At 30.3% G+C, this 14248-nt stretch overlaps 1 protein-coding gene across 23 annotated transcripts in view; it reads left to right on the top strand.

Annotated features, from left to right (window-relative positions):
* Positions 1-14248, top strand: part of LOC126747927 (liprin-alpha-1) — a 455345-nt gene that overhangs the window by 330629 nt on the left and 110468 nt on the right. For all 23 annotated transcript variants that reach the window (XM_050456896.1, XM_050456904.1, XM_050456907.1 and 20 more), the window contains 2 exons: positions 5961-6170; positions 10175-10356. In XM_050456896.1, the coding sequence (XP_050312853.1) occupies positions 5961-6170; positions 10175-10356 (392 nt within the window). The remainder of the gene's footprint in view (positions 1-5960; positions 6171-10174; positions 10357-14248) is intronic.

Raw genomic sequence — 14248 nt, 5'->3', positions numbered from 1 at the left:
TGTCTTACAATCCGAAAATGGTCAATTTTGAAATTTTTTCCTGGAAATACAAAAAGTTTTCAAAAATTTTCTTTAACGTTCTTGGCATATCTGGTACCTTCTGAATTGTTTGGTACCACTGGAACAATCGTACCTCTTAAAGTTTCCAGGCTATGGAATTTTAAAGTTTCTTATTAACTTATGCATATTTGTTTTACAGTCCAAATTTGGTCAATTTTGAAATTTTTTCCTGGAAATACAAAAAGTTTTCAAAAATTTTCTCTAACGTTCTTGGCATATCTGGAACCTTCCGATTTCTTTGGTACCACTGGAACAGTCATACCTCTTATAGTTTCCAGGCTATGGAATTTCAAAATTTCTTATTAACTTAAGCATAATTTGCGTTAGAGTCCAAAAATGTTCAATTTTTAAATTTTTTCTTGGAAAAACCAAAAGTTTAAATAAAAAATTTCTAACGCTTTTGGAATTTATGGAACCTTCTAAATTATTTGATACCACTGGAACAATCGTACCTCTTATAGTTTCCAAGTTGTGGAATTTTAAAGTTTCTTATTAACTTATGCATATTTGTTTTACAATCCGAAAATGGTCAATTTTGAAATTTTTTCCCAGAAAAACTAAAAGTTTTCAAAAATCTTCTCTAACGTTTTTGAAGTACTTGGAACCTTCTGAATTTTTTGGTACCACTAGAACGGTCGTACCTCTTATAGTACCCAAGCTATGAAATTTCAAAATTTTTCATTAAATTATGCATATTTGTCTTAGAATCCGAAAATGGTCAATTTTGAAATTTTTTCCTGGATATACAAAAAGTTTTCAAAAATTTTGTCTAACGTTCTTGGCATATCTGGTACCTTCTAAATTGTTTGGTACCACTGGAACAATTGTACCTCTTAAAGTTTCCAGGCTATGGAATTTCAAAGTTTCTTATTAGCTTATGCATATTTGTTTTACAGTCCTAATTTGGTCACGTTTGAAATTTTTTCCCGGAAAAACTAAAAGTTTAAAAAAAAATTCTCTAACGCTTTTGGAATGTATGGACCCTTCTAAATTATTTGGTACCACTGGAACAATCGTACCTCTTATAGTTTCCAAGTTGTGGAATTTCAAAGTTTCTTATTAACTTATGCATATTTGTTTTACAGTCCAAATTTGGTCAATTTTGAAATTTTTTCCCAGAAAAACTAAAAGTTTTCAAAAATGTTCTCTAACGTTTTTGAAGTATTTGGAACCTTCTGAATTCTTTGGTACCACTGGAACAATCGTACCTCTTAAAGTTTCCAGGCTATGGAATTTCAAAGTTTCTTATTAACTTATGCATATTTTGCCTTACAGTCCAAATTTGGTCAATTTTGAATTTTTTTCCTGGAAAAACTAAAAGTTTTCAAAAATTTTCTCTAACGTTATTAGCATATCTGGAACCTTCCGAATTCTTTGGTACCACTGGAACAATCGTACCTCTTATAGTTTCCAGGCTATGGAATTTCAAAGTTTCTTATTAACTTAAGCATAATTTGCGTTAGAGTCCGAAAATGTTCAAATTTGAAATTTTTTCTTGGAAAACCAAAAGTTAAAAAAAAAAATTATAACGCTTTTGGAATGTATGGACCCTTCTAAATTATTTGGTGCCACTGGAACAGTCGTACTTCTTATAGTTTCCAGGCTATGGAATTTCAAAGTTTCTTATTAACTTAAGCATAATTTGCGTTAGAGTCCGAAAATGTTTAATTTTGAATTTTTTTCTTGGAAAAACCAAAAATTTTTTAACGCTTTTGGAATGTATGGACCCTTCTAAATTATTTGGTACCACTGGAACAATCGTACCTCTTATAGTTTCCAAGTTGTGGAATTTCAAAGTTTCTTATTAACTTATGCATATTTGTTTTACAGTCCAAATTTGGTCAATTTTGAAATTTTTTTCCAGAAAAACTAAAAGTTTTCAAAAATTTTCTTTAACGTTTTTGAAGTATTTGGAACCTTCTGAATTGTTTGGTACCACTGGAACGGTCGTACCTCTTATAGTACCCAAGCTATGAAATTTCAAAGTTTTGTGTTAAATGATGCATATTTGTCTTACAATCCGAAAATGGTCAATTTTGAAATTTTTTCCTGGAAATACAAAAAGTTTTCAAAAATTTTCTCTAACGTTCTTGGCATATTTGGTACCTTCAGAATTGTTTGGTATCACTGGAACAATCGTACCTCTTAAAGTTTCCAGGCTATGGAATTTTAAAGTTTTTTATTAACTTATGCATATTTGTTTTACAGTCCAAATTTGGTCAATTTTGAATTTTTTTTCTTGGAAAAACTAAAAGTTTTCAAAAATTTTCTCTAACGTTTTTGGCATATCTGGAACCTTCCGAATTCTTTGGTACCACTGGAACAATCGTACCTCTTATAGTTTCCAGGCTATGGAATTTCAAAGTTTCTTATTAACTTAAGCATAATTTGCGTTAGAGTCCGAAAATGTTCAAATTTGAAATTTTTTCTTGGAAAACCAAAAGTTTAAAAAAAAATTTCTAACGCTTTTGGAATGTATGGAACCTTCTAAATTATTTGGTACCACTGGAACAATCGTACCTCTTATAGTTTCCAAGTTGTAGAATTTCAAAGTTTCTTATTAACTTATGCATATTTGTTTTACAGTCCAAATGTGGTCAATTTTGAAATTTTTTTCCAGAAAAACTAAAAGTTTTCAAAAATCTTCTCTAACGTTTTTGAAATATTTGGAACCTTCTGAATTTTTTGGTACCACTGGAACGGTCGTACCTCTTATAGTACCCAAGCTATGAAATTTCAAAATTTTTCATTAAATTATGCATATTTGTCTTACAATCCGAAAATGGTCAATTTTGAAATTTTTTCCTGGAAATACAAAAAGTTTTCAAAAATTTTCTCTAACGTTCTTGGCATATCTGGTACCTTCTGCATTGTTTGGTACCACTGGAACAATCGTACCTCTTAAAGTTTCCAGGCTATGGAATTTTAAAATTTCTTATTAACTTATGCATATTTGTTTTACAGTCCAAATTTGGTCAATTTTGAATTTTTTTTCCTGGAAATACAAAAAGTTTTCAAAAATTTTCTCTAACGTTTTTGGCATATCTGGAACCTTCCGATTTCTTTGGTACCACTGGAACAGTCGTACCTCTTATAGTTTCCAGGCTATGGAATTTCAAAGTTTCTTATTAACTTATGCATATTTGTTTTACAGTCCAAATTTGGTCAAGTTTGAAATTTTTTCCTGGAAAAACTAAAAGTTTTCAAAAATTTTCTCTAACGTTTTTGGAATATATGGAACCTTTTAAATTATTTGGTACCACTGGAACAATCGTACCTCTTATAGTTTCCAAGTTGTGGAATTTCAAAATTTCTTATTAACTTAAGCATAATCTGCGTTAGAGTCCGAAAATATTCAATTTTGAAATTTTTTCTTGGAAAAACCAAAAGTTTTCAAAAATGTTCTCTAACGTTTTTGTAATATATGGAACCCTCTAAATTATTTGGTACCACTGGAATAGTCGTACCTCTTATAGTTTCCAGGCTATGGAATTTCAAAGTTTCTTATTAACCTAAGCAAAATTTGCCTTACAGTTCAAATATGGTCAATTTTGAAATTTTTTCCTGAGAAAACCAATCATTTTCAAAAATTTCCTTTAACGTTTTTTAGATATTTGGAATCCTCTGAATCGTTTGGTACCACTGTAAAAGCCGTACGTCTTCTGATTTCCAAGTTACGAATTTTCAAAGTTCCCTAATAAATTATGAATATTTGTCTTACAGTCCGAAAATGGCCAATTTTGAAGATTTTTCCTGGAAAAACCAATTATTTTGAAAATTTTCCTTTAGCGTTTTTTAAAAATTTGGAACCGTTTGAATCGTTTGGTACCACTGTAAAAGCCGTACGTCTTCTGGTTTCCAAGTTACAAATTTTCAAAGTTCGCTAATAAATTATGAATATTTGTCTTACAGTCCGAAAATGGTCAACTTTGAAATTTTTTCCTGAAAAAACGAATTATTTCCAAAAACTTCCTTTAACGTTTTTTATAAGTTTGGAACCTTCTGAATCATTTGGTATCACTGTAAAAGCCGTACGTCTTCTGGTTTCCAAGTTACGAATTTTCAAAGTTCCCTAATAAATTATGAATATTTCTCTTACAGTCCGAAAATGGCCAACTTTGAACATTTTTTCTGGAAAAACCAACCACACCTCTGCGGCCTTTAGCGAGGTGAAGACAATCTTGATGTTGATTTTTGGTTATTGTTCTTTACTTGGACTCTCTGTAATTCCAAGTAAAGTGGTATTTAGGTTACTGTGCAAGTGTGGTCTAGAGATGTATAGATCATAGGATCAGGTATACTAGGCAAGAGAATGCAAGACGATGGTTAATTGGAGTGAGTTGAATAAACCCACTAAAAGGTTTTCCACGTTTATTATTTCTCTCCTTCGATTCAGAGAAGTGGTACTTTAGATATTCAATACCCAGAGAGGCTTATAGTATCAATATCGAAAATTGAATACCCTTTTATCATACATTAGAAATACTCGTAGAATATGGTGTAAATTGGAAATACCCACATGTTGGGCGCCAAAATTCCACCCACTTTTGTCGACGTGGCAATTTTGCCAGGACAGAATATACTTATCACATATTTATTATTCAAAGATTTGCTTGAAAAGTAAACCTAAAGTAGGCTACCGTATCGCCCATTGCTTCTATATAATAAATTGCATATTCTTTTCTCATATTCCTTGGGATGTTTATAAAATATGGTATACTTGAGATACTCACATGTTGGGCGCCAAAATTCCACTCACAAGTGTCAAATTGAAATTTTTGCCAGGTAAGGAATATTTTAGGACCATAGACTTAAGTCTTCCTAAGTCTCTTCTAAGCATTTGGAAGTCTATTCCAGGCATTTGAGACACTCACTGATGGGCACATTTGTATGAAGGGTCTCAACATCAAAGTTTCTCAATTTTGATGAAGGAGTTTGACGAAATGAGTTGAGTTTCGTACAATGCTCAACATGCATTTGACCAGTTCTGATGTTGGTGAATCCCTAGAGCTTATGGTAAATCCTCCAAAGTGTCCCCTCTCTGTTTATCTTAGTGGCTTGCTGTGGAGTAGAGTGAGTTCGGTATATAGTTCATCAGAGAAATGAGTAGATCCCTGTAAATTGTTCCCTCTACTGTTGATGTGGGATTTTTAGCAAGTATCTCTGATATATAAGCCTCAGAACGTTTGAAGATACTAAATTTCAAACAAAAGACAATGGAAGTTGGGAAATTAGCTTAAAACCCAACTTTTAAGGTAACTCACTCACTTTATTCATCAAGTACCTTATAATATGTAAATAATATTGCAGACCTTCAACTAAATGGTAATGTATGTATGTGCTAGTGTCTAGATTTTTAATGTATTAGATACAAGCGTTTTAGTGTGAGACTAATACTAATAATAATAATTTCGTATTTCAGTTGTAACACTTGTTGGAATACTCACATTAAATTCGCTTTTAAAAATTATTCTTAGAGTCAAACGTCCACTTTACCTCATCTGATTGATTGATTGATATACACGTTAGTCTGAACTACACATACAAGGACATAAATAGCTTTTGATGGAACTAGAATAGAGATTCATGACATATTTTATGATGACTATTATATATTGAATGTTAGCTAAAAAGTGAGCCTTGAGCTAGTCTTTTAGTTTAGTTTTAGCACTATTACTATGCATTTTCTAGCTGATTTTTGGTACCAAATATAGTGTCACTATATTTTTTACCGAACATATTACAAAAGGAATATAATTTATCACACAAAAAATTAACAAATCAGTGTTGTCTCATGTGCATGTTATTCGATTTTACAGTGATAAAGTGCTCTTGTTGTACATAATTCACCTTAGAGTGAGTCTGTTTATCGAAACTGGGCGATTACTGCGTTTTTGTAGGCCCAAGAACGTCACGGGTCAGCAGAAGATCGAATTCAAAGACTGGAAGCGAACTTGGACGAGAAGAACGCCGAGTTAGTGAGACTCAACCAAAGACTGAAGATGAACGAGGATCACAATTCTCGTTTGTCCGCCACCGTTGATAAGCTGCTGTCGGAGTCCAATGATCGGTTGCAGGATCATTTGAAGGAGAGGATGCATGCGTTGCAGGTAAGGATTTCGAATATATAAGTGGTGTTTTAATTTTTTTTTACGCATATAAATTTGTGTTGTAGTATTGCAATTTAAAGAGCGATTTAAATTCAAATAACTTTTGACTGATGAGAGCTAAAAGGATGAAACTTTCAGGGTAGATAAACAGACACTTTGGCAATCCTTGCATAAATTTTCAACTTTGTAACTATAGTACTTTTTTATTTAAAAATAAATAAATGTCAATCGTATCCAATTAAATTATGCACCAATTTTTTTTTTAAATAACTTGAATGATGAGTCCTAAAAGGACGAAACTTTTAGAGTTGATGGTTGGAATTTTTGGCAATTCCTCCAAAAAATTTGAACTTTCTAACTTAATTTGTTATTTATAAAAAAAAAATAAATGTAACAAGGAGTTCAATTAAATTATGCGTCAACTTAATGTTTAAGTCCCAATACTTTTTGACTGATGAGACCTAAAAGGATGAAACTTTCGGGGTAAATAAACAGAACGTTTGGCAATCCTTGTATAAAATTTCAACCCTCTTACTATAGTACTTTCTTATTCAAAAATAAATAAAGGTCAATCATATCCAATTTAATTATGCACCAATTTTTTTGACTAACTTGATTGACGAGAACTAAAAGGACGAAACTTTCAGGGTTGATAGATAGAACTATTGGCAATTTCTCCGGAAAATGTCAATTTTTTAACTAATTTAGTTAGTTATTAAAAAAATATATAAATGGCAATGGAGTTCAATTAAATTATGCGTCAACTTTAAGTTTAAATTCAAATAACTTTTGACTGATGAGACCTAAAGGGATGAAACTTTTAGGGTAGAGAAACAGAACCTATATGGCAATCCTTGCATAAAATTTCAACTTTTTAACTATATTACTTTCTTATTTAAAAATAAATAAATGTCAATCGTATTCAATTAAATTATGCACCAATTTTCCTATATAACTTTAATTGACGAGGCCTAAAAGGACGAAATTTTAAGGGTTGATTGTTAGGAACTTTTTAGCTCAAGTATTTTCTTAATTTAAAAAATAAATAAATAACAAATCAATGTTCAAGCACCAAATTTAAAAAAATAAAGTTTAATAATTTACCAAAATTAAGCACCAAATCAATGTTCAAGTCCAAATACGTTTTGACTGATGAGACCTAAAAGATGAAACTTTTAGGGTAGATAAACAGATCCTTTGGCAATCCTTGCATAAAATTTCAACTTTCTAACTATAGTAATTTTTATTCAAAAATTAATAAATGTCAATCGTATCCAATTGAATTATGCATTGATTTTTTTTAAATAACATGATTGACGAGACCTAAAAGTACGAAACTTTTAGGGTTGATAGTTGGAACTTTCGGCAATTCCTCAAAAAAATTTGAATTTTCTAACTATAGTACTTTTTTATTTAAAAATAAATAAATAACAATTGTATCCAATTAAATTATGCACCAATTTTTTTAAACATCTTGATTGACGAGACCTAAAAGTACAAAACTTTTAGGGTTGATAGTTGGAACTTTCGGCAATTCCTCAAAAAAATTTAAATTTTCTAACTATAGTACTTTTTTATTCAAAAATAAATAAATGTCAATCGTATCCAATTAAATTATGCGCCAATTTTTTTAAATAACTTGATTAACGAGACCTAAAAGGACGAAACTTTCAGGGTTGATAGTTGATGGTTGATAGAGCTTTCGGCAATTCCTCCAAAAAAATTCAACTGTCTAACTAAATTAGTTATTTATTAAAAAAAATAAATATATGACAACAAGAAGTTCAACTAAATTATGCGTCAACTCAATGTTTAAGGCCAAATAAATTTCGACTTATAAGGCTTAACTTGAATAAAACTTTTAGGGTTGATAGATAGAACTAGTGGCAGTTTCTCCTGAAAATTTAAATTTTTTAACATATTTATTTATTTGTTTATTAAAAAAAAATTAAATGGCAATGAAGTTCAATTAAATTATGCTTTAACTTTAAGCTTAGGCTCAAATACCTTTTGACTGAGGAGACCCAAAAGGATGAGACTTTCAGGATAGATAGACAGAACTTTTGGCAATCCTTGCATAAAATTTCAACTTTCTAATTATAGTACTTTTCTTATTAAAAAATTAAATAACTGTCAATCGTATCCAATTAAATTATGCACCCATTTTTTTTAAATAACTTGATTGACGTGACCTAAAACTTTTAGAGTTTTCAATTCCTTCCAAAAAAATTTCAACTTTCTAACTATATTACATTTTTATTCAAAAATAAATAAATATCAATAGTATCCAATTAAATTATGCACCAATTTTTTTAAACAACTTAATTGACGAGATTAAAGGACAGAACTTTTAGGGTTGATAATAGTTGTGATATAGTTTGTTAATGATTGTAGTACTTTATGAAATAAATAAATGTTAAAAGTCATGTGACTATCAAAACTTTGTTCCTATTGATCCCTCAGATGATTGAAATTTGGTATTTGGGGTTTATTTAGGATACAATTATTGATTTTTAACAAGTTTTTGCAATATTGAGTTTTAAGACCACGCGACTATCAAAACTTTATTACATTATAGTAATAATTTTAATTTATAGATTTCTTTTAAATAGGAATTGTTAATTCTAATAGGAATTTGGACGCATTTTACATTAATAATCAAATTTAACCAATTTAGAAAAAAACATTGTTGCTGCGTAAAAAAACGTGTTTCTTTTTTTACACTCTTACTAATATTTCGGTTTTTATAGCTTTTATTCATTTCGTTGATTTGGTTTCTTTTATTCGTTATTGTTTTCCTGTAATTTTATTTTTATATAACAATATAATTACTTTTAAGATGAAAATAAAAAAATCGACGTAAAATTTTTTTTGCCCCATATGAATACATAGGACATAATATTTTCTATTTATATTGCAGCACTCTTGTAAATCGTGGAAAATTTCGTCATAAAGCTCTCTTACTCCCTTTCGAGTGATCTTGAACCAGAAAAAAGAAATTTTGAATTCGGAGCATATTTTGAAAAATTGGTCATTTTCGGCCGGATTTTGCTCCAAAATCGAAAAATGCAAATAAATAAGTTTTCTGTTCATTTTAGAGTCAAATAGGTAATAACCTTTTTGAACGGTATTCTGAAGTAGTATATGATAGAAAAATAAAAAATTGAAATTTTTCCATAGGGCTCTTGATAATTCCATATTTATGTTTAATGGTTTTTTTCAATTTTCTCTGATTCTATGATAGATAGAACCGATTCATTTTGACATACAGATGCCCCGTAATATTTCCGAAAACTTTTATTTAAAGCAAAAAGTTGTCAGAGTTATAGTTTATTTAGAAAGAAATAAAAACCATTTTTTCGAAATTTTTCGTGGGTATACATACATACCCCTTTTGATTTTCGACCAAAAAAAATTTTCTCGGGTTTTTTTACTGGAAATTGCCAGTTTAAGGCTAATTTAAAAATTTGTCAATAATCATTTTAGGAAAAATTTTCCTTAAATATCTTGGCTTCAAAATAATTTGTTTTCTTCTTTATTTATTTTCTGTTAATTATTTGCACATTTCGTTATATTGGCCTTAATGTAAAGCCCATTATAAAATAAAGGATAATAGAAAAGAACTATCGGAAAACCAGTTAGGCATATTCCAATGCAGGCTTTTATGAAACATGATTTGCTAAAAATTTATGTTTTATTTAGGATAAAATTATTGAATTTTTACAAAGGCTTGATATATTATGCATAATTATGCATAGTAGCTAGAGTCATATTATTTACATCGGCATAAAGTCTTCACCAACCATCATCATCCTGTATGGCTGCATTTGACTCTCAATTCCTCGCTTAAAAAACGCATTAAAGCTTTCGAATTTCTGTTAGAATCACGTTAACTTATAATCTGTTAAAATCACTGGAAGAAGAAACAAACGAAACCCACTCAAGTTATCAATCGCGAAATAAATGTTTTACTACTAATTAACTAATACGGAGATTTTTTCTAGGAAAAGAATAATTTGACGCAAGAATTGGAAAAAACGAGAAAAATGATGGAGGAAGTGGACCAGCAAAAGTCGGAAATAATGAAGGAGCTGGCGAAGTCCAGATTGGAAATCGACAACGTCAAGAGGCAAATGTTGCAACAGGAAATCGCGTACAACATCCAGCAAACAGACGCTCTAACAAGGTAATAAAAAGTCATTAAATTTAATTGTTTGTTTGTCAATGTTTTTTGATAAAAGTACAGTTATTAATGCTAAAATTATTCCTTCTTTAAGGGCTTTAATTTTTTTGCATCCATTTAAAATCCATTAAAAATTTATATTTCTCCATTTAGTCGGTGGAGCCTGTTTCCATCACTTACTGGCACGGCAGCTCTAATATAATTAAATGATAATTCTCTCGCGTTTTAACGTCTCTAGTAAATTTATTGGGAATGTTAAATCGATTAGGTAGAGTTACGAAATTCAAATTGAAAAATTGTTGGTTGTTATTCACTAGTTTAAAAAGACCTTATGGGTCTGTATGTATTAAAATTAAAAATAAATTTCGAATATAAACATTTATTCTTAAAAGTGTTTGGTATTGATATCATGCGTCTTTTATCCGATCTCTGGCATCTTGTAATTTTTAGGAAATTTTGTACATAACCCCAATTGGGTGCAAAATTTCTGAGTTTCTATTCGACCAATATCCAAAGAGAAGCAAATCCCTGGAAAGAAAGTCCTATCTGGGAATTCCAGGGTTTCTGTGTCAGATTCCTGTGATAGAAATCGGAAAAAACCCTAAACGGTCAACTAGATCTAAAGCTGCAAGGTTTCTAATAAATAAAATACAGACAGACACAAAAAATTCCCCAGATCTGTTGCTGTAATTTGAGGGTGAGAAACGTCCCTTAAACTTCTTATAATTTACTCGGTTATAAACCCAATACGTCTTACACGCCCCATGTAAAGAAATGCGAAGCAACCAAAAACACCTAAAGTCGATTTTCGTCATTAAAAAAATATACTAAAATGGTCTTCACACTAGTTAATAAATCAATAATTTTGAAATTTTGACTACGAGAACCCAAGATATTCACTGGTTAATAACAGGCAAAGTCTTTTGCTTCTTACAGGTACTCTTGGACTAATAATTCTAATACTTTAACTTTTGGTGTATCGATTTTTGTAATTTTTTTCAGAAAATACTAAAATGGTCTTCACACTAGTCCACAAATCAATAATTTCGAAATTTTGACTACGAGAACCCAAGATATTCACTTGTTAATAACAGACAAAGTCTTTTACTTCTTACAGGCACTTCTGGACTAATAATTGTAATATTATGACTTTTGGTGCATCGATTTTTGTCAATTTGTCAGCAAATACTAAAATAGTCTTCATACTAGTCCACAAATCAATAATTTCAAAATTTTGACTACGAGAACCCAAGATATTCACTTGTTAATAACAGGCAAAGTCTTTTGCTTCTTACAGGTACTCTTGGACTAATAATTCTAATACTTTAACTTTTGGTGTATCGATTTTTGTAATTTTTTTCAGAAAATACTAAAATGGTCTTCACACTAGTCCACAAATCAATAATTTCGAAATTTTGACTACGAGAACCCAAGATATTCACTGGTTAATAACAGGCAAAGTCTTTTGCTTCTTACAGGTACTCTTGGACTAATAATTCTAATACTTTAACTTTTGGTGTATCGATTTTTGTAATTTTTTTCAGAAAATACTAAAATGGTCTTCACACTAGTCCGCAAATCAATAATTTCGAAATTTTGACTACGAGAACCCAAGATATTCACTTGTTAATAGCAGCCAAAGTCTTTTGCTTCTTACAGGTACTCCTGGACTAAGAATTCTAATATCATGATTTTTGGTGCATCGATGTTTTTCAGTTTTTTAGAAAATACTAAAGTAGTCTTCATACTAGTCCACAAATCAATAATTTCGAAATTTTGACTACGAGAACCCAAGATATTCACTTGTTAATAACAAAGTCTTTTGCTTCTTACAGGCACTCCTGGACTAAGAATTCTAATATCATGACTTTTGGTGCATCGATGTTTGTCAGTTTTTCAGAAAATACTAAAATAGTCTTCATACTAGTCCATAAATCAATAATTTCGAAATTTTGACTACGAGAACCCAAGATATTTACTAGTTAATAACAGGCAAAGTCTTTTGCTTCTTACAGGCACTCCTGGACTAAGAATTCTAATATCATGACTTTTGGTGCATCGATTTTTGTCAGTTTTTCAGAAAATACTAAAGTAGTCTTCATACTAGTCCAAAAATAAATAATTTCTAAATTTAGACCACGAGAACCCAAGATATTGATTTGTTAATAACTGAAAAATTGTTTTGCTTCTTACAGGCACTCCTGGATTGAGAAACCCCATATCTTGGCTTTTAATGCATCGATTTTTGTAATTTCTTCAAAAAAGCCTAAAATAGTCTTTACACTAGTCCGTAAATCAATAATTTTGAAATTTTGACTACTATAACCCAAGATATTTACTCGTTAATAACAAACAAGGTCTTTAGCTTCTTACAGGCACTCCTGGAATATAAATTCTGATATCTTCACTTTAAGTGCATCGATTTTAGTAGTTTTTTCAAAAAACACTTTAATAGTCTTCATATTAGTCCATAAATCAATAATTTCGAAATTTTGATTATAAGAACCCAAGATATTCACTTGTTAATAGCAGATAAAGTCTTTGGCTTCTTACAGGTACTCCTGGACTAAGAATTCTAATATCATGACTTTTGGTGCATCGATTTTTGTCAGTTTTTCAGCAAATACTAAAATAGTCTTCATACTAGTCCATGAATCAATAATTTCGAAATTTTGATTATAAGAACCCAAGATATTCACTTGTTAATAGCAGATAAAGTCTTTGGCTTCTTACAGGTACTCCTGGACTAAGAATTCTAATATCATGACTTTTGGTGCATCGATTTTTGTCAGTTTTTCAGAAAATACTAAAATAGTCTTCATACTAGTCCAAAAATAAATAATTTCGAAATTTTGACTATGAGAACCCAAGATATTCACTTGTAAATAATAGATAAAGTCTTTTGCTTCTTACAGGCACTCCTGGACTAAGAATTCTAATATCATGACTTTTGGTGCATCGATTTTTTTCAGTTTTTTAGAAAATACTAAAGTAGTCTTCATACTAGTCCACAAATCAATAATTTCGAAATTTTGACTATGAGAACCCAAGATATTCACTTGTAAATAATAGATAAAGTCTTTTGCTTCTTACAGGCACTCCTGGACTAAGAATTCTAATATCATGACTTTTGGTGCATCGATTTTTTTCAGTTTTTCAGCAAATACTAAAGTAGTCTTCACAGTAGTCCATGAATCAATAATTTCGAAATTTTGACTACGAGAACCCAAGATATTCACTTGTTAATAATAGATAAAGTCTTTTGCTTCTTACAGGCACTCCTGGACTAAGAATTCTAATATCATGACTTTTGGTGCATCGATTTTTGTCAGTTTTTCAGAAAATACTAAAATAGCCTTCACACTAGTCCACGAATCAATAATTTCGAAATTTTGACTACGAGAACCCAAGATATTTACTAGTTAATAACAGGCAAAGTCTTTTGCTTCTTACAGGCACTCCTGGACTAAGAATTCTAATATCATGACTTTTGGTGCATCGATTTTTGTCAGTTTTTCAGAAAATACTAAAGTAGTCTTCATACTAGTCCAAAAATAAATAATTTCTAAATTTAGACCACGAGAACCCAAGATATTGATTTGTTAATAACTGAAAAATTGTTTTGCTTCTTACAGGCACTCCTGGATTGAGAAACCCCATATCTTGGCTTTTAATGCATCGATTTTTGTAATTTCTTCAAAAAAGCCTAAAATAGTCTTTACACTAGTCCGTAAATCAATAATTTTGAAATTTTGACTACTATAACCCAAGATATTTACTCGTTAATAACAAACAAGGTCTTTAGCTTCTTACAGGCACTCCTGGAATATAAATTCTGATATCTTCACTTTAAGTGCATCGATTTTTGTAATTTCTTCAAAAAAGCCTAAAATAG

This window comes from Anthonomus grandis, chromosome 20 (genome assembly GCF_022605725.1).
Source record: "Anthonomus grandis grandis chromosome 20, icAntGran1.3, whole genome shotgun sequence".
NCBI lineage: Eukaryota > Metazoa > Arthropoda > Insecta > Coleoptera > Curculionidae > Anthonomus > Anthonomus grandis.
The sequence above is the reverse complement of the archived record's forward strand: the minus strand, read 5'-3'. Positions and strand labels throughout refer to the sequence as shown.